This window comes from Taudactylus pleione, unplaced genomic scaffold (genome assembly GCF_031769625.1).
Source record: "Taudactylus pleione unplaced genomic scaffold, aTauple2 ptg000615l, whole genome shotgun sequence".
In the NCBI taxonomy this organism is placed as follows: Eukaryota; Metazoa; Chordata; class Amphibia; order Anura; family Myobatrachidae; genus Taudactylus; species Taudactylus pleione.
The window spans coordinates 5,112,977-5,133,507 of NW_028285017.1; the positions used below are offsets into that span (position 1 = coordinate 5,112,977).

The 20,531-nt window shown below is 39.0% G+C and overlaps 1 protein-coding gene across 2 annotated transcripts in view; it reads left to right on the top strand.

Annotated features, from left to right (window-relative positions):
- MAGI3 (membrane associated guanylate kinase, WW and PDZ domain containing 3) overlaps positions 1 to 12,843 on the top strand; it is a 378,672-nt gene extending 365,829 nt beyond the window's left edge. The window contains exons 19-22 of one of the 2 annotated variants that reach the window (XM_088454431.1): positions 207 to 350; positions 5,162 to 5,300; positions 6,938 to 7,028; positions 8,032 to 8,090. In XM_088454431.1, coding sequence (XP_088310557.1) covers positions 207 to 350; positions 5,162 to 5,300; positions 6,938 to 6,987 — 333 coding nt within the window. In that variant the 3' untranslated portion in view covers positions 6,988 to 7,028; positions 8,032 to 8,090. Of the gene's footprint in view, positions 1 to 206; positions 351 to 5,161; positions 5,301 to 6,937; positions 7,029 to 8,031 lie in introns of both variants that reach the window. The other variant, XM_088454430.1, reaches the window with a different exon arrangement.
- Positions 12,844 to 20,531: the final 7,688 nt, after the last annotated feature.

The following is a 20,531-nucleotide window of genomic DNA, read 5'->3' on the forward strand; positions in this document are numbered from 1 at the left end:
AGCAAAAAGGGAGAATTATTTAGCCCTAACATGTTACATCGCTGTAACGTGACTATTCCAGTTTAGAAAATGTCATTTTAGAATTTGTGATTTTTTATTTTTTGGGGGGGGGGAGGGATATTATTGTAGCATAATGTGCATTGGCTTTTCTGCTTGGTATAAGTAATGTGCAGTAACTATCTCTGTTCATTTATTTACTTTTTCAGAGTGTGGGCTGTTACCCTGTGGAGTTGGAGAGAGGACCTAGAGGCTTTGGATTTAGCCTTCGCGGTGGAAAAGAGTACAACATGGGATTATTCATTCTCCGCCTTGCAGAAGATGGGCCAGCAATCAAAGATGGGCGCATTCATGTATGTAACAGTTTAACCATTTTATTATCATTTATTATAAACCCTGTATAAAGTTTGGATTTTATTATCATTTATTATAAAACCTGTATAAAGTTTTGAAGTACATTGTCTAAACATATTTATCTAGCAGGAAATAGATCTGTGCTAAAAGCAGAGCACAGATGTCATTATTTTGTCTCTTCACCAGATTTTTTTCTTGGTATAGAGTTACACTATGTACGGGATGTTCCTTTTATTGACACTTAGGGGCGTAGGGAGGGCGGTTCTGGTGGAGCGCGAGCTCCGGGCACTGAAAAGGTGAGAGGGCACTGGCTTTACTTAAATCTGACTCCGGCAGATCTGCGGACGGGATCGTGCCCGACGCGAAGCCACGCCCCCTTGCAGTGACGCAGCAAGCTCGTGTCACTGCCTCTTCACCTATCCAGCCCTCTCCCTGCCTTCCCGGAGACTGACTTCGCCGGGAGGAGGGGCTTAAGTCTAGCGGCAACAGGTGTGGCTTAGGTCAAGGGGCGAAGCTTAATCCCAGGGCCGCCAGGTACTGCATACGTACAGAGAGGAGCATGTGCCGGTGCCCCAAAAAAAAGAATGAAAAGAGTCACGTGCTCACTGCTCTTTCCATATATAATTGTTGTATGTATATGTGTGTATGTATGTATATATATATATATTTCATTTAGACTACAAAACCTCACTATCTTTATGTTTTGTAGTTATGAATAATAAAACAGAATGGTCTCTTTTATAAATATATAGGATTTTTTTTCCTTTGAAGTGCTCACATGTCCCCACATGTTGGCCATGCCCCCAATTCACTACAGGTGAGAGTGGCACCACAACATACCCTTGCTCCGGGCACCATGGCTAATAGCTACTCTGTTGTTTACCAGAAACAGTTGCTCTACAAGAAAATGGCCACCACTGTCCTCTTTCTGTGTATGATAGTTACCTCCTACTCTCCCAGAATATTGCGAGACATCCTGATAATGTAGGCTAACCTCCTGGAACCCTACTGTGACTTCCAAAATGCCGGCTTCATAGTGAAATATTTTAGGGCCTATTTATCAAACTACATCGCAGAGATGGGGCTTTTTCTTTTTATTCACCCCATTATCACAAATGACTGGGCATCCATTCTTTGGCATACCCTGTTGCACTGATCGGTTGTTACCAGCATTGCTATAACTTTTACAGTACAATCAAAATAATCTTTCCTTCAGCTCTGCTACACTTTACAGCCTCTGGTGGTGTGTGGCCCATACACAAACTCTCTTGGGTAGCATGCTGTGCACTGTTCTATAGGTTTCACCAGATGATGCCCCTGAGTTGCACTGTATACACTTGCCGGTGGAGCTAGACATGCATGAAGCAGTACATCCCCTAGACCCCCTCAGCAGTGCCTCTTACGTTTGGGACAGTATCTGGATATCTCCATCCCTGCAGATTTATTTGGTCCCATAATTATACATTGTATCCCCTGTGGATTTATCCAGCCTGGTAGGACTATGGACCTGATTCAGAGAATTAAGCTATGCCGATGTTTTTGCAGTTGAGTGATTATCTGCGCATGCGTCAAAGTCCATTACCGTAGTTACAAGCTGCAAATCTTTATCACAGAGTGATTAACAGTTAAGGGTTGTTTGGGGAGGTAGCGTGTTGCATCCGTTTTCGGGACGTGTCGCTGCCTGTGACTGTGATAATAATACATGGCTCCGGCATCTCCGTTAAAGCAGCCATTCTGCGCGACCATACGGTTTCACAGGAGGCGGATTATCAAAGGAACTGTGTGTGAGGCTGCGTATTGGTACTGAGTTGCTTGGATTTTGCAATGGGTTTCAATACAAATGACATCTTCTGTAACATTAGAATATTTTCGCATATCCTCTGTGTACAAAACTGCAGCATTGACTGCATAACGTACATCTCTAAATCAGGCCCTGTATTCCTTTCCTGCATGTTGTGGCGTTTACCCCCACCACTATGTTTGTCCTGTGCAGGGCAAGTTCACAGTGTATCCCATTCTTTGCTGCAAGGGCTTGTTATGCAACAATGTAGGGGGATGGGGGACAATATAGTGCTTTTAAATGACTTGCAATGCACTCCTTAGGCTATGTATGCACTCTACATTGGTTGGCCCCCTAATATCATTTATACCTCGATGGGGGGAGGGGCGGCACTGATTTACATTTTACTTAATATGAAAGCAAAGTTGAGACTAGTAGTAATGATGATATAATAAAGGTAATAACTCCAAGTGAAACTTGCTGTGCATAGGGCTGCTGACCAGTTTACATGTTAAGCCTGCAAACGGGCATGTAAAATTCCCATAATAGCACTCATAATAAGGCAGGTATATAGGCAGTTGTGCTAAAATTCACATCAAATCCTTCATTTTCGCATTGTGATCGCCTCTTCTAAGTTGCTCCCTTTGTTTGCAGTACCATGTAGTATTGTTCTGCTCTTCTTTAAATATCAATATTATAAATTGAAATTTGAGTGTATTTTCTTTTTACATAAAATGACATGGCGTACTACCCTGCTGTGTCCAGAGGTTGTTTTATTTGTTACTCAGGTGTGTATGCAGAGATTTATTCGGCACACAGAATACATTTCTTGCTATTAGTTGGCTTGTACAGTAAGCTGAGTCACTGCCTTTCTACTTACAGTTCAGTAAACAAACATCAGCTAAATCTACAGGGTTTTTTATTACCTTTTATTGGCGCTTCAGGCCCTGACTGTCAGTATCCAAAATAAAAGAGAAACGTCAGGAATGGACTCGGTGGAATCGCATAGGTCAGCAGTCTGCAGGCAGGAATCTATGGTAACAGATGTGCAGTGTCTGTAAAGTACAGGTTCCTATGTACAATCAAGTTTTATGGATCTTTCCAATATCAAATATGACTAACACTGCCACTGCTATTATCATGCTGACTTCTAGGCCACAATAGCATCTTTCCTACACTAAATTAAATGTTTGTAGCTAGAACAAACCAAGCAGCAAAATAGAAATGTTTTGTTAGAAAACAAACTCTGTTAAACCATTGTTTTCTCACCTTCATATATCATGTTTTTTTATTTTATTTACTTACTATAAAGTCCATTCCAAAGATATTTTGTGTACCCGAAAAACAAAACTGTTTAGACTATTTACTGATGTTTACAGGCTTTCATAATCAGAGTAACAAGTGCTTGTGATTTGCTTCAAAGCTCCTCTACAAAGTTAATTTGTCCTCTTGCATCTTTGCCATTCACGCTACAAATGTGCGCACGCATTGCGCCATGCGAGTGCAAACGCAGTGCGCGTTCCCCTTAGCGGGTACGCATCTTGCGCCATGTGTGATGCGATTTGCTGCGGAACAGTCATTTCGGGGTATAGCCAGCTTAACTCTGTAGGTATCACACGGACATCACCTAGTGTAGCCCAGCCATGCGCGCACATTCCCCCATCCTGATTCCAAACTCCAAAATTGATGTGAGGTATGTAAATCAGCCTCAATTTCCTAATTTACCATAAGGACATTTGTGTATTTTTAAAAAAAATTTAAAAATGTGTTTTATAAATAGTCCTTAATAATCAGTTCAGTATTCATTCATTGTCAGCCCATATACAGAGCTGGATTAAAGCTTTGGTGGGCCTGGGGAACATAAAGAACAACATTTGGGATATGGGAATCGGGTCATAATGCGTAAGCCTTTGGTGTGCACAATTAGGCTATCCCCCCGTTTAAGTGCTGTCTCCAGGGCTTATTAAATTAGCCAGGGATATCAATTAGCCGGTGGTAAAGTACTGCAGCTAATTGAATTCCCCACTTGGTCATAAACATATACACATGCACACAGTCACATACATACATATAGTCACACAATTATACACATATACATATAAATATTGTCTTCCCTCTTACCTTACATCATCACGTGGCCCACTGCCTGCAGCTGCTTCTGCCTCCTCCAGTCCTCTCTCCCATGCTGCTGCTGGCACTGACTAAAAAGTGCCTTGCGTAGCTCCACCCCATCTCCTTTTTTAAATTCTACAGTTCTCAGTGCACTTATGCACTGCAGATGTAATCAAAGCTTGGAGGCCCCAGGGCACTTGACCCCTGTGCCTCCCACTTAATCAGGCTCTGCTAATATGTGATATAAACCTAATATGCCCTCTACTGTTGGTAGTACTGATTATGGGTATTTTCATTCATTTCCAGTCAGCTATGTAAATGTTACTCTATTTGCGGCCTGGTGGTCACGTAGCTGTCAGCTGATTTGATTTAATCAGCCCATTACGTTTACATATTTTTTTTACTTTGTGTGTCAACAACCTAATACAGGTTGAGTCTCCCATATCTGAAATGCTTGGGACCAGGGGTGTTTTGGATAATAGAATAGTCCATATTTTGGAATATTTGCATATCATAATGAGATATCTTTGGAATGGGACCCAAATATACACACAGAATGCATTTATGTGTTATATACATCTTATACACAAAGCCTGCAGGTAATTTTCTACAATATTTTCAATAATTTTGTGCCTCAAGCAAAGCTTGTGTACAGAAATTAAATTTATTTATGTTTCATGTACACCATATACACACAGCCTGAAGGTAATTGTATACAATATTTTTAATAATTTGTGCTTTAGACAAAGTTTTTGTGTACATTTAACCATCAAAAATCAAAGGTTTCATTATCTCAGTCATGCCAAAATAATTCCGTATTTCGGAATATTCCATATTTCGGAATATTTGGATATGGGAGACTCAACCTATATACTGTTCATGTGTTATGTGGCTCTTAATATTTACATTTATTTTTAGGTTGGCGACCAGATAGTTGAAATTAATGGAGAACCAACGCAAGGCATCACTCATACTCGAGCCATTGAGCTGATCCAAGCTGGTGGGACCAAAGTACTTCTTTTACTGAGACCGGGAACAGGGCTTATTCCTGACCATGGTGAGCATAAGCCATGTTGCTATATAACCCGTACTACTGCTGTCTGTCTTACAGCTGTGTTTCCGGGGATAGTTAAAAAGTGTGCAGAACTCTTTCCTTGTAGGATGGAGTACAAGAATATTTCCTTTTGCCCTAAGGGTCATGTTATTGAATACAATTGGGTATTTCGACTTTTTCATTGCATTAAGATACGTAGAATGTAAAAAGGAAATTATTCACATTAATTTTGTTTAAAATAGAAAATCAAAATGCAAAAACTTTATGCCACTCTTAGATTCATCATTAGTCAGCCTCCAGCAACTTCATTCATTTTAATTCACAATGACCAGAGTGAAGTTTTTGCCCTGCTATTTTATAGTGCCCAAAGTCACAGAGTGGATACAAAATGGTGGCAAGTATATCAGAGGCCATACCCAGCCCACTTCCAAATACAGCGTATTCATTCCTACTACTACAATTCACTATATAAAGTCACAAGTTTCAATAATCAAAGAGGATATTTCTATATATTAGCTGCACTTCTGTTTAGGTATAAGGATATCAAACTAATTCTCCTTATACTGCCAGCTTAAAGTGGAGGACAATATTAGAAGGACAATTAGAAGGACAATATTAAAGTGGAGGACAATTAGAAGTGGAGGACAATTAGAAGGACAATATTAAAGTGGAGGACAATTAGAAGGACAATATTAAAGTGGAGGACAATTAGAAGGACAATATTAAAATGGAGACAATTAGAAGGACAATATTAAAGTGGAGGACAATTAGAAGGACAATATTAAAGTGGAGGACAATTAGAAGGACAATATTAAAATGGAGACAATTAGAAGGACAATATTAAAGTGGAGGCAAAAGTGACAATATTACAAGGATTACTTATAATGGAATAATAAAAATACATCATCTTGTGAGAGAGATACATTTATAACGTTTGCATTATAAGGATAGAGACCATTAAATATCAAAACTTTAGGAGGGACAGTATTATTGAGACCTGGGGTTATATTTACTAAACTGCAGGTTCTTAGAAGTGGAGATGTTGCCCACAGCAATCAATCAGATTATACTTATTTATATAGCACCTTCTAGAAGATCATAGCTAGAATCTGGTAGTTTGCTATGGGCAACAACTCTACTTCCAAAAAACCCACACTTTAGTAAATATACCCCCTGGGGTTTTCAACCAGGGCCTATCAGTGCATTTAAAGGAAAGAAATTTACTAATTGGGAGGTGGAACAAGTGAAATGTGGTGGGGAACAGAACACACATCAAATTTGTTTTGTAATAGTTGTTAATAACAGGATGCATTTTTTTTCCAACGGTGACTTCATAATTCAGAGGGTTATTTTTTATTTTTAAGGTTAATTTGTATGTGCTAAGAGAGTGAATATACTTTTTACATTATTATGCTAACATTGTACGTATTTTGTTTCTCTTCCGATATCTGTTCAGCTGGTGATGGCAGCTTCAAAATATCAAAGCAGCAGCAAAAAATAATTGGGATTCAATATGTTTCTATGTACAAGCATTCCTGTACCTGCCACAAATTGCTAATGATCGTCTGGTTGTAGACTGTTGCAAGCTATGCTTTGGTGATGTTGGTATTCTGTTCCAGGCTTGTTTTCCTTTTCCTCAGGTTTGGCTCCTTCCAGCCTCTGCTCCTACGTGAAACCTGATCAGCAATAAGGCTTTCTCGTGCTTTTCTTGGTCTTTCCCTTAAAGACTTGGTAAATGTGCATGTCCCATGATTCATCTTTTCACTTTCTCCTCCGTCTTCAATGTCTCTCGTCTGCTCTAGCCACAGCAAAGGCTCATTAAATTGCATGTGCACGTGCCGAATAACCAATCACATGTAGTTGCCTTACTCTCAGGTACAGAGGTTTCAGGCCTTGGGGAAAAACAATAGGTTAGAAATTGCTAACAGCAAGCATTAACAATCACTGCCTTCCTCATGTGACAGTAATCTGAGCAGTGGCTGCATTCAGGTTTACATATTAGGGCTGCTTTTAAATTGTTTCAGAAAATAAAAATCATATTGGTACCTGTTCAGGTTATAATCTGAACATATTTGCACGTGGATAGATTAGTATACTGTACATGATTATACCCAACAATATGTGCTGAACTGCTTCCCTTTAGGCCAAATAAATGTTAAAGTTACTAATGTCACATGCATGCTTTACATTACTGTCGTAAAACACAGTTTGTTCTGGATTCTCCCTGTTATGCTGCTTGTACTCATCACATGAGTGGACCACGTTTGAGTGTTTGGGTTTTAAAAAATCAAAATGACAAAAATATATATTTTTTTGCACTGCATGAAATACAGCTCAACAGCGAGTCATCTTACTTGGGCTACACTTCTAATTTTAATATCTTTTAAAAAATATTATACATAAGAGCACATTATTTTGTCTCTGTACACCCTTCAGCATGAATGTTTGTGGTCCTGTAGAAAATAGCCTTAGTTCAAGGAAATCACATTACATTTCATTTGTGCCTCATGGTGTTACATTTCAACATACATTATTACATATGGGTTTTTTATTTTATAAATGCATGGGCTTTTAAGTACAACAGGAATGTTAATAAATAATTCCTTTGCAAAGTATACTGTATAAGCCATTACATGTCACAAATGTTTACTTCATTATTTTTATTATTATTTTATTTAAAATCTTATTGAACCTTGTTATTGCTGACTTATTTTCTTTATTGCATTTACTTTAGATGATCTGGAAGGCATTGATCCTACATCTACAAATGTAATATATGATGACCTCTCTGCATTTTCATCAAATTCATATGTGGATACCAGTCCTGGAGTTTTTAGTTTGCCAGAACCTTATGAGGATTTTTTTGAAGTTCAGGAAACTAAGAATATGGGTGAGCCAAATGAAATACAGCAAATAAAAGAAGAGGTTACTGGTCTGCCTAGCGTTTGCACTCAAGAGAAGAAAGACCTGAAGCAAGAAAACCTGCTGTCTCCTGTCCAAAACAAAGACCAGCAAAGAGAAAAGTCTGTGAGCCCTAAGAATTTAAATAAAAATAATCAAGTAGAAGTTGGAAAAGAAATCAGTACAAGAAGAGGGCGATCTAGAAGTCCAAGGAAGATGAATAGTAATATCTCTAAAGAACATCCCACAAGACTCCAGGGGTCTAGACAGACAGACTCTAAGAAAACAGAAAAAGAAGTCAGAGAGAGATCTTTAAGCCCCAGAAAATCATATGATAATAAACCAGAGGTTGGTAATGATGCGGATGCTTACACAAAAGAGCAAAGTAGGGGACATAGGGGAAGGTCAGCCAGTCCAAAAAAGGCTTACAAAAAGGAAGAAGTTGAGAAAAAAAGCATTGGAGAAGAAGATAAATTGCAAAAGCAAAGCAAATACCAGAAAATTATTGCCAAAGGTGAAGGTGTTGACCAGCCTAAGGAAAGAAAAGAAAAAAAATCAATTAGGGAAGATAGAGAAGAAAGGGCAAAGATGCGTGAAAAGCATGAGAGATCAAGGAGAGATGAGAGGGAGGAGAAACCGAAGAGAGAGGAAATTGAGGATAAACCGAGGAAAGACGGGAAGGAGGAGAAACCGAAGAGGGAGGAGAAGCCCAGGAGAGAGGAGAGGGAGGAGAAGCCCAGGAGAGAGGAGATGGAGGAGAAGCCCAGGAGAGAGGAGAGGGAGGAGAAGCCCAGGAGAGAGGAGAGGGAGGAGAAGCCTAGGAGAGAGGAGAGGGAGGAGAAGCCTAGGAGAGAGGAGAGGGAGGAGAAGCCTAGGAGAGAAGAGAGGGAGGAGAAGCCTAGGAGAGAAGAGAGGGAGGAGAAGCCTAGGAGAGAAGAGAGGGAGGAGAAGCCTAGGAGAGAAGAGAGGGAGGAGAAGCCTAGGAGAGAAGAGAGGGAGGAGAAGCCTAGGAGAGAAGAGAGGGAGGAGAAGCCTAGGAGAGAAGAGAGGGAGGAGAAGCCTAGGAGAGAAGAGAGGGAGGAGAAGCCTAGGAGAGAAGAGAGGGAGGAGAAGCCTAGGAGAGAAGAGAGGGAGGAGAAGCCTAGGAGAGAAGAGAGGGAGGAGAAGCCTAGGAGAGAAGAGAGGGAGGAGAAGCCTAGGAGAGAAGAGAGGGAGGAGAAGACCAAGAGAGAAGAGAGGGAGGAGAAGACCAAGAGAGAAGAGAGGGAGGAGAAGACCAAGAGAGAAGAGAGGGAGGAGAATACCAAGAGAGAAGAGAGGGAGAAGACCAAAAGAGAAGAGAGGGAGGAGAAGACCAGGAGAGAAGAAAGGGAGGAGAAGACCAGGAGAGGGGATAGGGAGGAGAAGGTCACCAGAGAGGGAAGAGAGGTGAAACCCAGGAGGGAGGAGAAGGAGGAGAAACCCAGGAGGGAGGAGATGGAGGAGAAACCCAGGAGACACGTGAGGGAGGAGAACTCCAGGAGACATGATAAATCCAGTAGAGATATACAAGAATCCAGAAATGACAACAAGACTGATGAGCGTCACGAGAAGTCCAGACGAGAGGAAAGGTCAAGTCGTCATGGTGTTAATGAAAAATCTCCAAGAAATATTGCAGATTCTGAGAAAAAAAAACATGACATGGAGTTATTTAAAAAAGGAGGTGGTTCTTCAACCATTAAGCAAGAAATGCAAGATAACGTTCTGAAAACTAAACAAGTAGAGAAGAACCATTATGGTGTACCCTCTGGTTCTCCTCATAACCCACAAAATAAGAATTATGTAGTCGAAACTACAGAGAAAACCAAAGATGAAGGAGTGTCAGGTACAGGAGGGAAGAAGACACATGTAACTCCAGGACCATGGAAAGTTCCCAATACAAATAAAGCCACAAAAGCTGATACAATGAATATATAGACATCAATACCATGTGCCGTCAGCTGATTGCAGCAAATGTATTTTAGGGGTTTAGAACCTTATCTGCATGAAGGACATTTTGGATTTTGTTTGCAATGAATGGTCTTCCACTGGCCTGAGATCCACGTAACCCTATGAAGGTGTCATGTTGCACTTTTTGGACGTTATGCTGCTATTACAAAATTGGGGACAGTGTTGTACAGATCCTGAACAATGTTTATTTAACTTTGCCAATGTGATCATAACTCCACTACTTGTGCCAATTTATCTAATTGCTCAGTTTATTTCCTGCTGTATGTCTGTGTATAGTCTAAACTGAACGTGTTTCTTAAATAGCCAAAAAGGCATGGCTGAAATATGATTAGCATGTTGCATGTTTACAGAATCTAAAAAATACAACATACAGGTTCGTACCGGTCAAAGCAAGGACAATATTGGGCATGACAAATGGTTGATTACATGTGACTATCCACTGATGTTTTTTTTTATATTTGTCCTGTGTGAAAGTAGAATCCCAGAACAAAGACTTATAGGAGCATTACATGCATACATGAAAACTGTTGTGTGAAGAACAAATTTGGGTTCCTGTTACCAACTAGTTTTCTACTTTTCATAAGTGCTTAACATGTATATGTTTTACTGAAAAATGGCAGAACATCTAAATGTTCTTCTCTTCCCATGGTGGAGATTCATTATAATGTACATAAATTAATATGAAAGGAACAAAAAGAAGTAATATATGCAGTAAACTGAGCGGCATGTATTTTATCGACTTTTGAAATAATGATTTTGCATAACTTAATTATAGTTGTGTGAGAGGAAAAAAACTTTTTTAGGTCTGTGAACAGCAAAGTCTGACTGGGATCAAGCTAGGAGTTAAAACTATTTATGTAGTTCAATTTCTTAAAAGTTTAAGGGACACAAAGTAAAAAATGCCATTTTTATATTGCAGTCTATATGGTACAGTGAAACTGTGACACTACAGCCACTGTTAAAATGCGCTATGTTTTTCGTCCGACACTTTTTGAAAGAAATGCATGAATTAACCATTGTCATCCCATAACTTAATATCTTAGCAGCTAAAGGACTTAAATGCCAATAGTTTGGGATTCATGCTATACCTTAACTATGCCTTGCATGTACATCCATCTTTACCAAGATATAGGGTCCAAATACACCCCAAATTAAGTTGAGTTGTCACGGTTACCCCCTTAAAGGGTTGATTTGTCTTGTAAGAGTTTACAGCTAATTCTGCACCTATTTCATTATTGTACACATCTATTTTTAAAGTGGAAATGTGGATTACACAAAGGAGAAGCATGATAAAAATTACATGACGGAACCAGTGACATGAGTGGGGCATATAGTGTTTGTGCCTCAGAGTGACTATTGGTCCCTAATGAGAATATAAACTGCATTTTTAATTAATCTAGTTTCAAGTACAAAAATGTATGTTTCCAGTATGTGAAGATTGCAATGCCCACTTTCTGTAGTCAATACACATGCCACCCGTTACTACAGTTATATCATTGCAACACGAAATCCCTATTTTTTTTATGTGTGCATGTGTTTCATATTTTATTTTTTGAGTGTTTACCTATGCTGACCTATAATAGAAAAACAACTAAATTCATTTTATATGTAATGAAAAAGCTATTCCCTATTTTAGATTAAAAGTGACTTGCTTGAACTCTAGTTGGTAGAGTGCCATCAGGTTGAACACCACAGGATAGTATTTATTAGGTAGGATTTGCTGTGGGAATTCCACAGTGTGGTAATGTATTTAGTGTTATGTTCCACCCACAACGCCTTATTAATATTAGGGACCTATTATTATTTTGTTCAATGCTCACATGCTATTGAGAACTATTATAATTGTTCTTCAGTAAACTATACGCTTTCACATCATATCGATTTGACTAAAGCAAGTTATACACTCAGACACAATTATGATTTAAATAGAATGGGAGCCTAATCAAATGTGTGTTTGTCAAATACCAGTCTATCTTTATATCAATTTCTTGAAAAGACTGCAATTTACTGTAGACTTCTTAAAGGCACAACACCCTGGGATTTTGCTATATACCTCTGTTCTTCTGTTTGTTATGGTGAATGTTGCTCTGCTGTTATTTAACACTTTCATTGTCAGGGTGATGTCTGGTTCCTCTGGCAACAGAAATGTTAATCCAGATTTAATACACCTAGCGGATTACTGTGATTTGATCTATTCTGTTTAACATATTGTGATAATTTTCAAAAGTGAATCTTTCTCGAAGGAACTGGTATTTCCAAATCTATAAATAACGTTGCCTTGAAATATTAAGGGAATCAAGACTAGATTTACTGGTTGTAAATGTTTATATAATGTACAGCACCTATAAATATATATATAAATACATATATCTTTCCAAAACTATAGAATAGATCTGTAAAGCAGTTATTATTTTTTATATAGATATATATATATATATGAGAACAATCCAGTCAATGGCCTTCAGTTCTTGCACTGTAAAATAAAAGAACTAAATTGCTGTATAATTTTGGTTTATTTTCCAATAATGCATTATATATTGTATGTGTTCAGCAGAAGCATCATCCAGAATTAGGGACTATTTTGCATTAAAATGAATACATTAAGTTGCTTTGTCTTTTGTTATGAAGATTCTAAGCAGGTTTACTAAAGATTAAATTAAATACACATTTTATTTGTCTGTCTTTATATTAGAAATGACTCCTAATACACACATTCAAACAAGAATTAAGTATTCAATTACTGTACCATATTCTATTCACAGTTAAGCAGAATAGACTACATTAGGATTGTAATTTGCCTTAATTAAAATACTTAATGAAGAAAGTGGTTTATTTAATATTAACTTTGAAATATTGAATTTGAAATATACTTATGTATGGTTTTAGGGCTGGAGTTTAAATTGTCCATACACATAACAATCTGGGCCCCTAGTGAGGTCATTTTGAAATATATGGTGACAAACTGCTGCATGTGCTGTCCCAAACGGTCTCTGATCCCAATAAACACCCAATAAAGGTAATTGACCAATGACGGCAATCTACTAGTATGGGCAGTTATCATCTAACTGCGCTAATTGGTCCCCATAGTACTATAACTCAATATCCACCACTGACAAGCAATTCAGTTTGTGGCATTACATGCTGGAAATGTAGACAATGGGTTTTTCTAGCTGGTCATAGAACCATACGACGAGTATGTAACTATGTGCTGCAAAGGTTTCATTATTCCTACTGTGGGTAAAGCAGTGCTCTCAGATATGGTGAAATTACTGAAGTTCAAAGTGGCTGAGCACTACATGAAATTTAGGATTCATTGTACCAACTCAAACACACACAAACTGAAATGGTTGTGACATGCCTGCGATTGAATTGTCACCACCCTGTGTTTATGATTTTTTTTATTTTTGTATTTATTTATTACCAGTTCTTTGTATAGCACACACATTCTGTTTGGACCAACCATTACATCCAGACCTATTTTAGTATTGTTGAAAAGTAACTCCAGTGAACACTATGAAAGGGCGTCTTTGCATCAAATTTGCAAAAATGTTTTGTTCAATCTAGCTAATTGAATGAGATGAATAAATTCCCTTGTTTTGTTGGGAAATCCCAGTCCTTCAATAAATACTACCTGGTCATTTACAAATAGCACTTGAAGAGGGAAATTGGTATAGAACTGCTAGTACTGTCAAGTTTTATCTGGTTCACATATCATAAGAAAAGACTGTTATTTAGAAGCAGTGGCGGATTTTTATCTCCCCCCCAGAAAAATCTACCACCCACAGTGAGTGTTCCCTGGCAGTAGCTTTCTAATAGAACTAATCATAGTTGGACAGGCAGTCCCAGGGGAGTTGTTTTCTCTCCCAGGCACTACCAATTAGCAGAGGGGGTGCACCAATGGGAAGTCACTCCTCCTGCCTTGCTGTCAGCCCTACCTGGCTTTTTGGGGTTGCAGCTTATGCAGTCACTAGAAACTGGTGCTTCTGCACATTGCGACAATCATGAGCCCTGCCAGATGCATTTCCTGGGCCGCTAACCGGACTACTGCACGAGCAGCGCACTGAAGGAAAAAGGTAGGAGCCGCTTCTTTTCAGAAGTCAAGTTGAAAGTTTATTGGATAATCTGCCAGGACTGGTGATTTATTTGGTTTAGTGGTTCTAATGGTCGTGCAGATTTCAACCTCTGATTGGGAAATATAAAGTTTCCAATAAAATTTATGGAAGATGTTCATAATCTTTTAGGTTGTATTTTTGTTTATCATGTTCAGCAAAACTATTGGCTTGAGGTTTGGTTGATTTTTTATTTTGTTTGCTCTTTATGAAAGAAGTTGTGGATTTAGCACATAGTTCCTTAAGCCAATTCTGTTATAGAATGGTGCTAGCTCTATCTCCCTGGGCACTAATTTAAATTGACTATTTTTAGGGTATAATTCATATTTAGAAAATGGTAAATTGGCTAATTTTTATATTTAAGAACCGCACTTTCCAAACTAAATTAGATGGATATATTTTTTGTTTTTTCTCTTAATAAGAATAAAATTACTTTTGGGAGCACAACATAGCAACTAACGGACCCAGCCGTGGTTTCAAACTGTTCTATAAAGAGAAACTCTTACACAAATTAGGCCTTAGTCCACATTTAGGTGCCTATTTAGAGATTAGTTTTATCATACACAACAAGTGATAAAACCCAGTGCGTATGATAATGGTGCTCAAGCCAATCAGCTCTTAACTTTATCATACGCAACGAGTTTTATCACTTGTTTTGTATGATAAAACTAGTTAATAAATAGGCCCAGTAGTACTAGCTGAGACCAGACAAAAGCTTCACTTTTCCATGTGAGGAGGACATTATTGCCACTTTCATATGTGTCAAGGTTCCCACTAATAATCTGTGGGCTCAATTGTTCAGATTCTGGATTGGCCCAAATCCACCCTAACATGGTTCATCACCTTTTTTTATACTGGTCCTGATTGCCAAGAAAGTAGCTTAAGGCATCACCCTGGCATTGGCCTTGCTTTCTAATTCCTCATGAAGCCCTCTACACACAAACATCCATTTATAAAACAGCAAGGGATTCCAGGTGGCACAAAAATCCATATAATCAAACACCATATGGGCCCTCTTGATATTGTAGCCTGCTACTCACATCTCTATTACAGCATCTAGGGAGAAGCCTCTGACAGACATTAGGGGTAGATGTATCAAGCATTGGAGAAGTTGTCCGAAACTACAAATCAGCTTCTACCTATCATTTTATAGAATGTACTTGATAAGTGCTACCTCAAAGCTGATTGGTTGCTAGGGGCAATTTCTCCACTTGTCCACCTCTCCATTCTTTTCAGTGCTTGATACATCTCTCCCATAGTCTCCCAGAAAGTCCAAGAACTTACAATGATTTAACACAGGCAAAATAATTGTGAATACCGAAACAACCTTAAAATCAGGGGTATCCCTGAAGACATACCAGCACAAAGCATTATGGAACTCTTCAACCCAGATGCACATATTAGTTTTGAACATCTTCATAAAGCATTTTGTTTAGGATGCATAATGAGTGGACTAAGGCCTAATTTGTGTAAGAGTTTCTCTTTATAGAACAGCTTGAAACCACGGCTGGGTCCGTTAGTTGCTATGTTGTGCTCCCAAAAGTAATTTTATTCTTATTAAGAGAAAAAACAAAAAATATATTCATCTAATTTAGGTTGGACAGTGCGGTTCTTAAATATAAAAATTAGCCAATTTTAATGGATATTAGGTTACAATCTTCCAGGACCTCTCCTGGCACTCTTTCCAGCAAACCTACTGCTTAAACTGCTGACTGATAAAGTTCTGAAGGGGGTTTCCAAGTTTCTTACAACAGAAGGGAGGCTGCCCTACAAGTCACTGTAGACTTAACCCAGTTCTTTCAAACAGTTAACAAAAAATTAAAATGGCTTTACAAGGCTGATATCTTGCATGATCAACCACCCAAGAGAAATGTAGCAAATAGTACAAGAAAAATCCTGCCAGAATGTTCTATTAACTTTGTATATTGTAACCAGGGTCTCCCTGTACAAGTTTCCATGATGAGGATAGAAATACTTTTTTTTCAGAGATACCTCCTGGGCTGGTATTCAATATGCAATGTTATAATGATCAACTGTTAAACTCTTGATGTTCTACTTGTATATATATATTAGATTAAAACTTTTTAATATTCTAATTCTGAATTATTGACTTTACAAGGTAACCATGGTAGTGACTTATAAATCTATTTTCATTAATTGTATCACTAATTCCCTAACTCCCTTTTATAATATATCAAAACATTTGTATCTGTTACTCTGTAGTACTTCTTAAAATGTAAACTATGAATTATAAATGATGTATTTACCTCAGGGCCAGTGAAGGTACCAGGGCACTAGCAATGGAAACCCCCGGTGTACAGATGCTGCCAGACATCGGAGTGAAGCAGAGGTCTTGGGAATTAGTGCCAGGCCTTTTGTAGCACAACCCCTAAATTCCGAAGGAGAGGCTTTCGATATTGCCAATATCTCTGTGCTTTCACTGTAACATGAGAAAGTTGCTCCAAGGTCACCATCTGCCAGTCCCTGGAGTATTCAACATCCCCTTAAATAGATTATACATGAATAGACACAGTATACTCCTGACTACTTCCTAGTTGGCCACAGACATTTCCACTTAATTTTATAAAGCAGCAATCATTTGTTGAACCATTATTATCCCCTCCCCAAAACAATGAACTTGGTGATTTAATGGACATGTACAGCAAGATCTTGCACTGAAATGCCAAATTGATCGCAAATGTGGATCATACAATATTTACCTTAATTGCACACAAGACACTTCGAAAGCTACAGTTTGGGAGGCCCTTTTACTGGATATGATTGATAATGATTAGGACACAAGGCAAAAGACAACACTACTAAATTGATTGCCTTGATCGACCATTCCAAGCAATACAATTTTTTTTTCTACATATGATTGCTCTATAAATAATTTACTGTGAAGAAAAAAAAACATTTAATAAGGTTGATTGGTGGGTCATCTTAGTCAGCAAAGAATGATGGCATTATATAGAAATGCCTCAGCTAAAATTAAAATTAGTGTATTGTTCAAGGACTCCATCCAGCAAACCTGAAATAAAATATCTCATAGGGTTGATTAGTATTTTCTCAGCATTTGTTGATAGAAGTATATGTAGTTTGGATTGATCCACCAGGCTGATTATGATCTTAGAGTGTGGTCATACTCTAACAAGGGCTGGGTGTCCAAGATAACAGGTAGAGAGCACACACTCAGGTTATTGAGAAGTACACAATGTGCATAGCTTTGCATACAAGTCTATACTTTGCACATTCCACTTGCATCTGTGTCTCCACTTGTATATGAAGAATAATTGAAATGTTTTTGTAGAGCTGCTCTAATATCAGCTTATATGTTATTTTGATCTTAAACATAGACAATGAATTTTAAGCATAAATCTTCCTAAGCAATCTGAATTTATATAATAAATATTTCAAATAATAGGAGACTGAATTCATGGGGGTGGATGGAGGATGCAGCCAGCAGGAGGCCACACTCTCCTGCTTAGCATGGTAAGTGTGTGCTAAGTACCATTTTCTCATACCCCACCCCAAAAAAGTTGTGTTGGAAAATGTATCACTGAATTTCTTGAAGAAACATGCAGCATGTACAATGTATGTGGTGGAAATTGTTCAGCTTGACTCTTCCTGAAAACAATTGGTTAAGCTGACCTACTGAGCCAGGACACCCACAATTGGCTCAGATATACAAGCCAGTAATGATAACCTTCTCAAGACATATTTGGTGACAGGATGACACCCGAGCAAAAACTTCACTTGTTCGCCAGCAACAGATAAGAGAGTGTTCCTGTAACCAAAAAAGCAGAGTGATGGGTCTATAGACTACATGGAACTGGAGTTCTGTTGGTGTACAGGACCCCCACCTGCATACTTATAGGCTTTGTTTTAAGTTGGTTAGACCTGTTGAGTATCTTAAATAGGTGGGTACATTGTGCTTGCTGTCACATGGACTGGTAGCTGCTGTAACAAAAAAATAATTGGCCTTTCTAAGATGGAAGGGGTAGTTACAGTACTGTGTAAAGGGAAAATGGCGGGAGTTTTAACATGCATTTAATGTAACTTGTGTGTAGCCTCTCAGTGTTTATTTACATGAATGAGACACAGTTGTAAAGTAATAGCAGGTAGAAGCAGGACCTGCAACATAAATCATGGGGTCTGGCACACTCATTGTACAGATCTCTCTGGCCTGTGAGAGAGAGAAGGTGTGTCCCAGCATGACAGCAGTATGGTCGGCCCAGGGTACGGGAGATGCTGGTTGCTTCTAAGTTTTTGTGTAGATAAGTGATCTATAAAAAAGCAAGCTATATGTGAGTAGAGGACATGAGGAATATTAACTATAGCCCATAGTTACACAGTGCATTATATAGATTTTGGAGCTTGAGTTATCAATGTACAGCTCTTTCTTATGACCGGGCCGCAGGATCTGGTGACAGGGCCTCTGAGTGAGAATTCTAGCTTTGGAGGTATTATGGCATTTAGGTCACCTCCAGATCAAAAAATAAGGAAGATAGTTCTGAGAGACGCAATCACAGTGCAATCATGTAGAACAGAATCCAGCGATAACAGGTGAATAATGTGGCAATATAAGTGAAACACATAGTGGGCATATGGTATGTCTCTTCTCTGCAGATAAACTCTCCAGGTTCCTGGTCTGAGTTTTTGCCATCACAGTGACAGAGCTATACAGTAAGTTTTCCTTGTGAAGTAGAAGGTCAAACATTTCCGGGATATTTTGTGATGTGTTGGAGTAGCTGTATGGGTACTCCTCATTTTCTACTGTAAATGAGGAGTAGACTTGTTTCTTATTCATAGGGGCATATTCAATTGGGTGTGTGAATAGCAAAAATCCCGCAACTGCAAGGATTTTCCTGCAGATGTGGTATTTTTGCTATTCAATAAGGTGCATGTTTTTTTAAATTTAGAGGCCCGGGAGGTTTGTTTTCTCACACCTCCAGAGCAACTGTGATTTTTTTTTTTTCCCAAAATCGTTTTTTTGGGAAAATCACTGGGACTTGCTCTGGGACCCCGGCGGCACCCTCCGCTGAGGACTAATTAAGTAATTGTGTTTCCAATTTGCTTAATTAGTCCTTATATACTTACCTTCAGTAGCACAGTGTTCTGCATCCAGCGGCAGAAGCCAGGTCTTCTGCTGCAGGGTGAGTATATCAGTGTGTGAGTGATAGTCTTTGTAAGTGTTTAAGAGTGAGTGTGTGTGTATATGAGTGTTGTGTGTGTGCCCCCCCCCCCCGGAACGGGCGCTGGGTGAACTACATCTCCCTGCAGCCCATGCTCCTCCCAGCAGCCCCTGGGACTCCCAGCAACCCCCTCTCCAGTGAGATGATAGAGGGGAGGCTACCGAGAGCCGCAGAGAACCCCTTGCAGGTAAGTGCAGAATTGTATTTTTTTTAGGAGGCGTGGGGTTTTTCGGAGCTGAAAACCATGCGACTACTTTTTTTATTGGATACTGCGGGTATCGGGAGTGCACATACCCACGGTATTCCGAAATTCGGCGCAAGGTTTTTTACCTCGCTAAACCTCGCGCTCAATTGAATATGCCCTATAGTATTCCATTATCTAATAACAAGATAGGAACTAAATTTGTTTTTCACACTTATTTAAAGATGGAAAAGCCTAGAGAGAGAGTGTGTGTGTGTGTGTGTGTGTGTGTGTGTGTGTGTGTGTGTGTGTGTGTGTGTGTGTGTGTGTGTGTGTACAGTACACATATGTATGTGTTAGGGAATTTAGATTTCAAGCTGAAATGGGGCAGGGACTAATGTGATTGACAAATATAGTCTGTACAGTACTGCATCATGTAAGGATATTATATAATACTAATAATCATAATATAGAACATAGGTAACAGTGTGAGCACCATAAACATGGCACTGAATGATATATAAGCATTTCAGACTGCCAACGGAGAAGTAAGACTTGTGAAGTTTTACATAGCATACAGCAAAGTCAAACAGTATGCCAAAACTGTCCCCGAACATAGCAAAAGCAGAGGACTCTAACATGAGGTGAGAGGGGTTGTCTATCACCTAAATTGCCCACATTCTGGTGGGATAAGCTCCCTCCAAGGGAGAGGAAAACAAGACCAGCACATTCTGCAGTTACTATAGAAGTTTGGAATTCTGGGTTTTCTGGGCTGCACAGCTCAAAGTGGGGAAATGGAACTCCATGTTTTCCAGGTCGCCCAGAGCCAGCAGGAAGTCAGCAGCACAGGAAGGGTTTA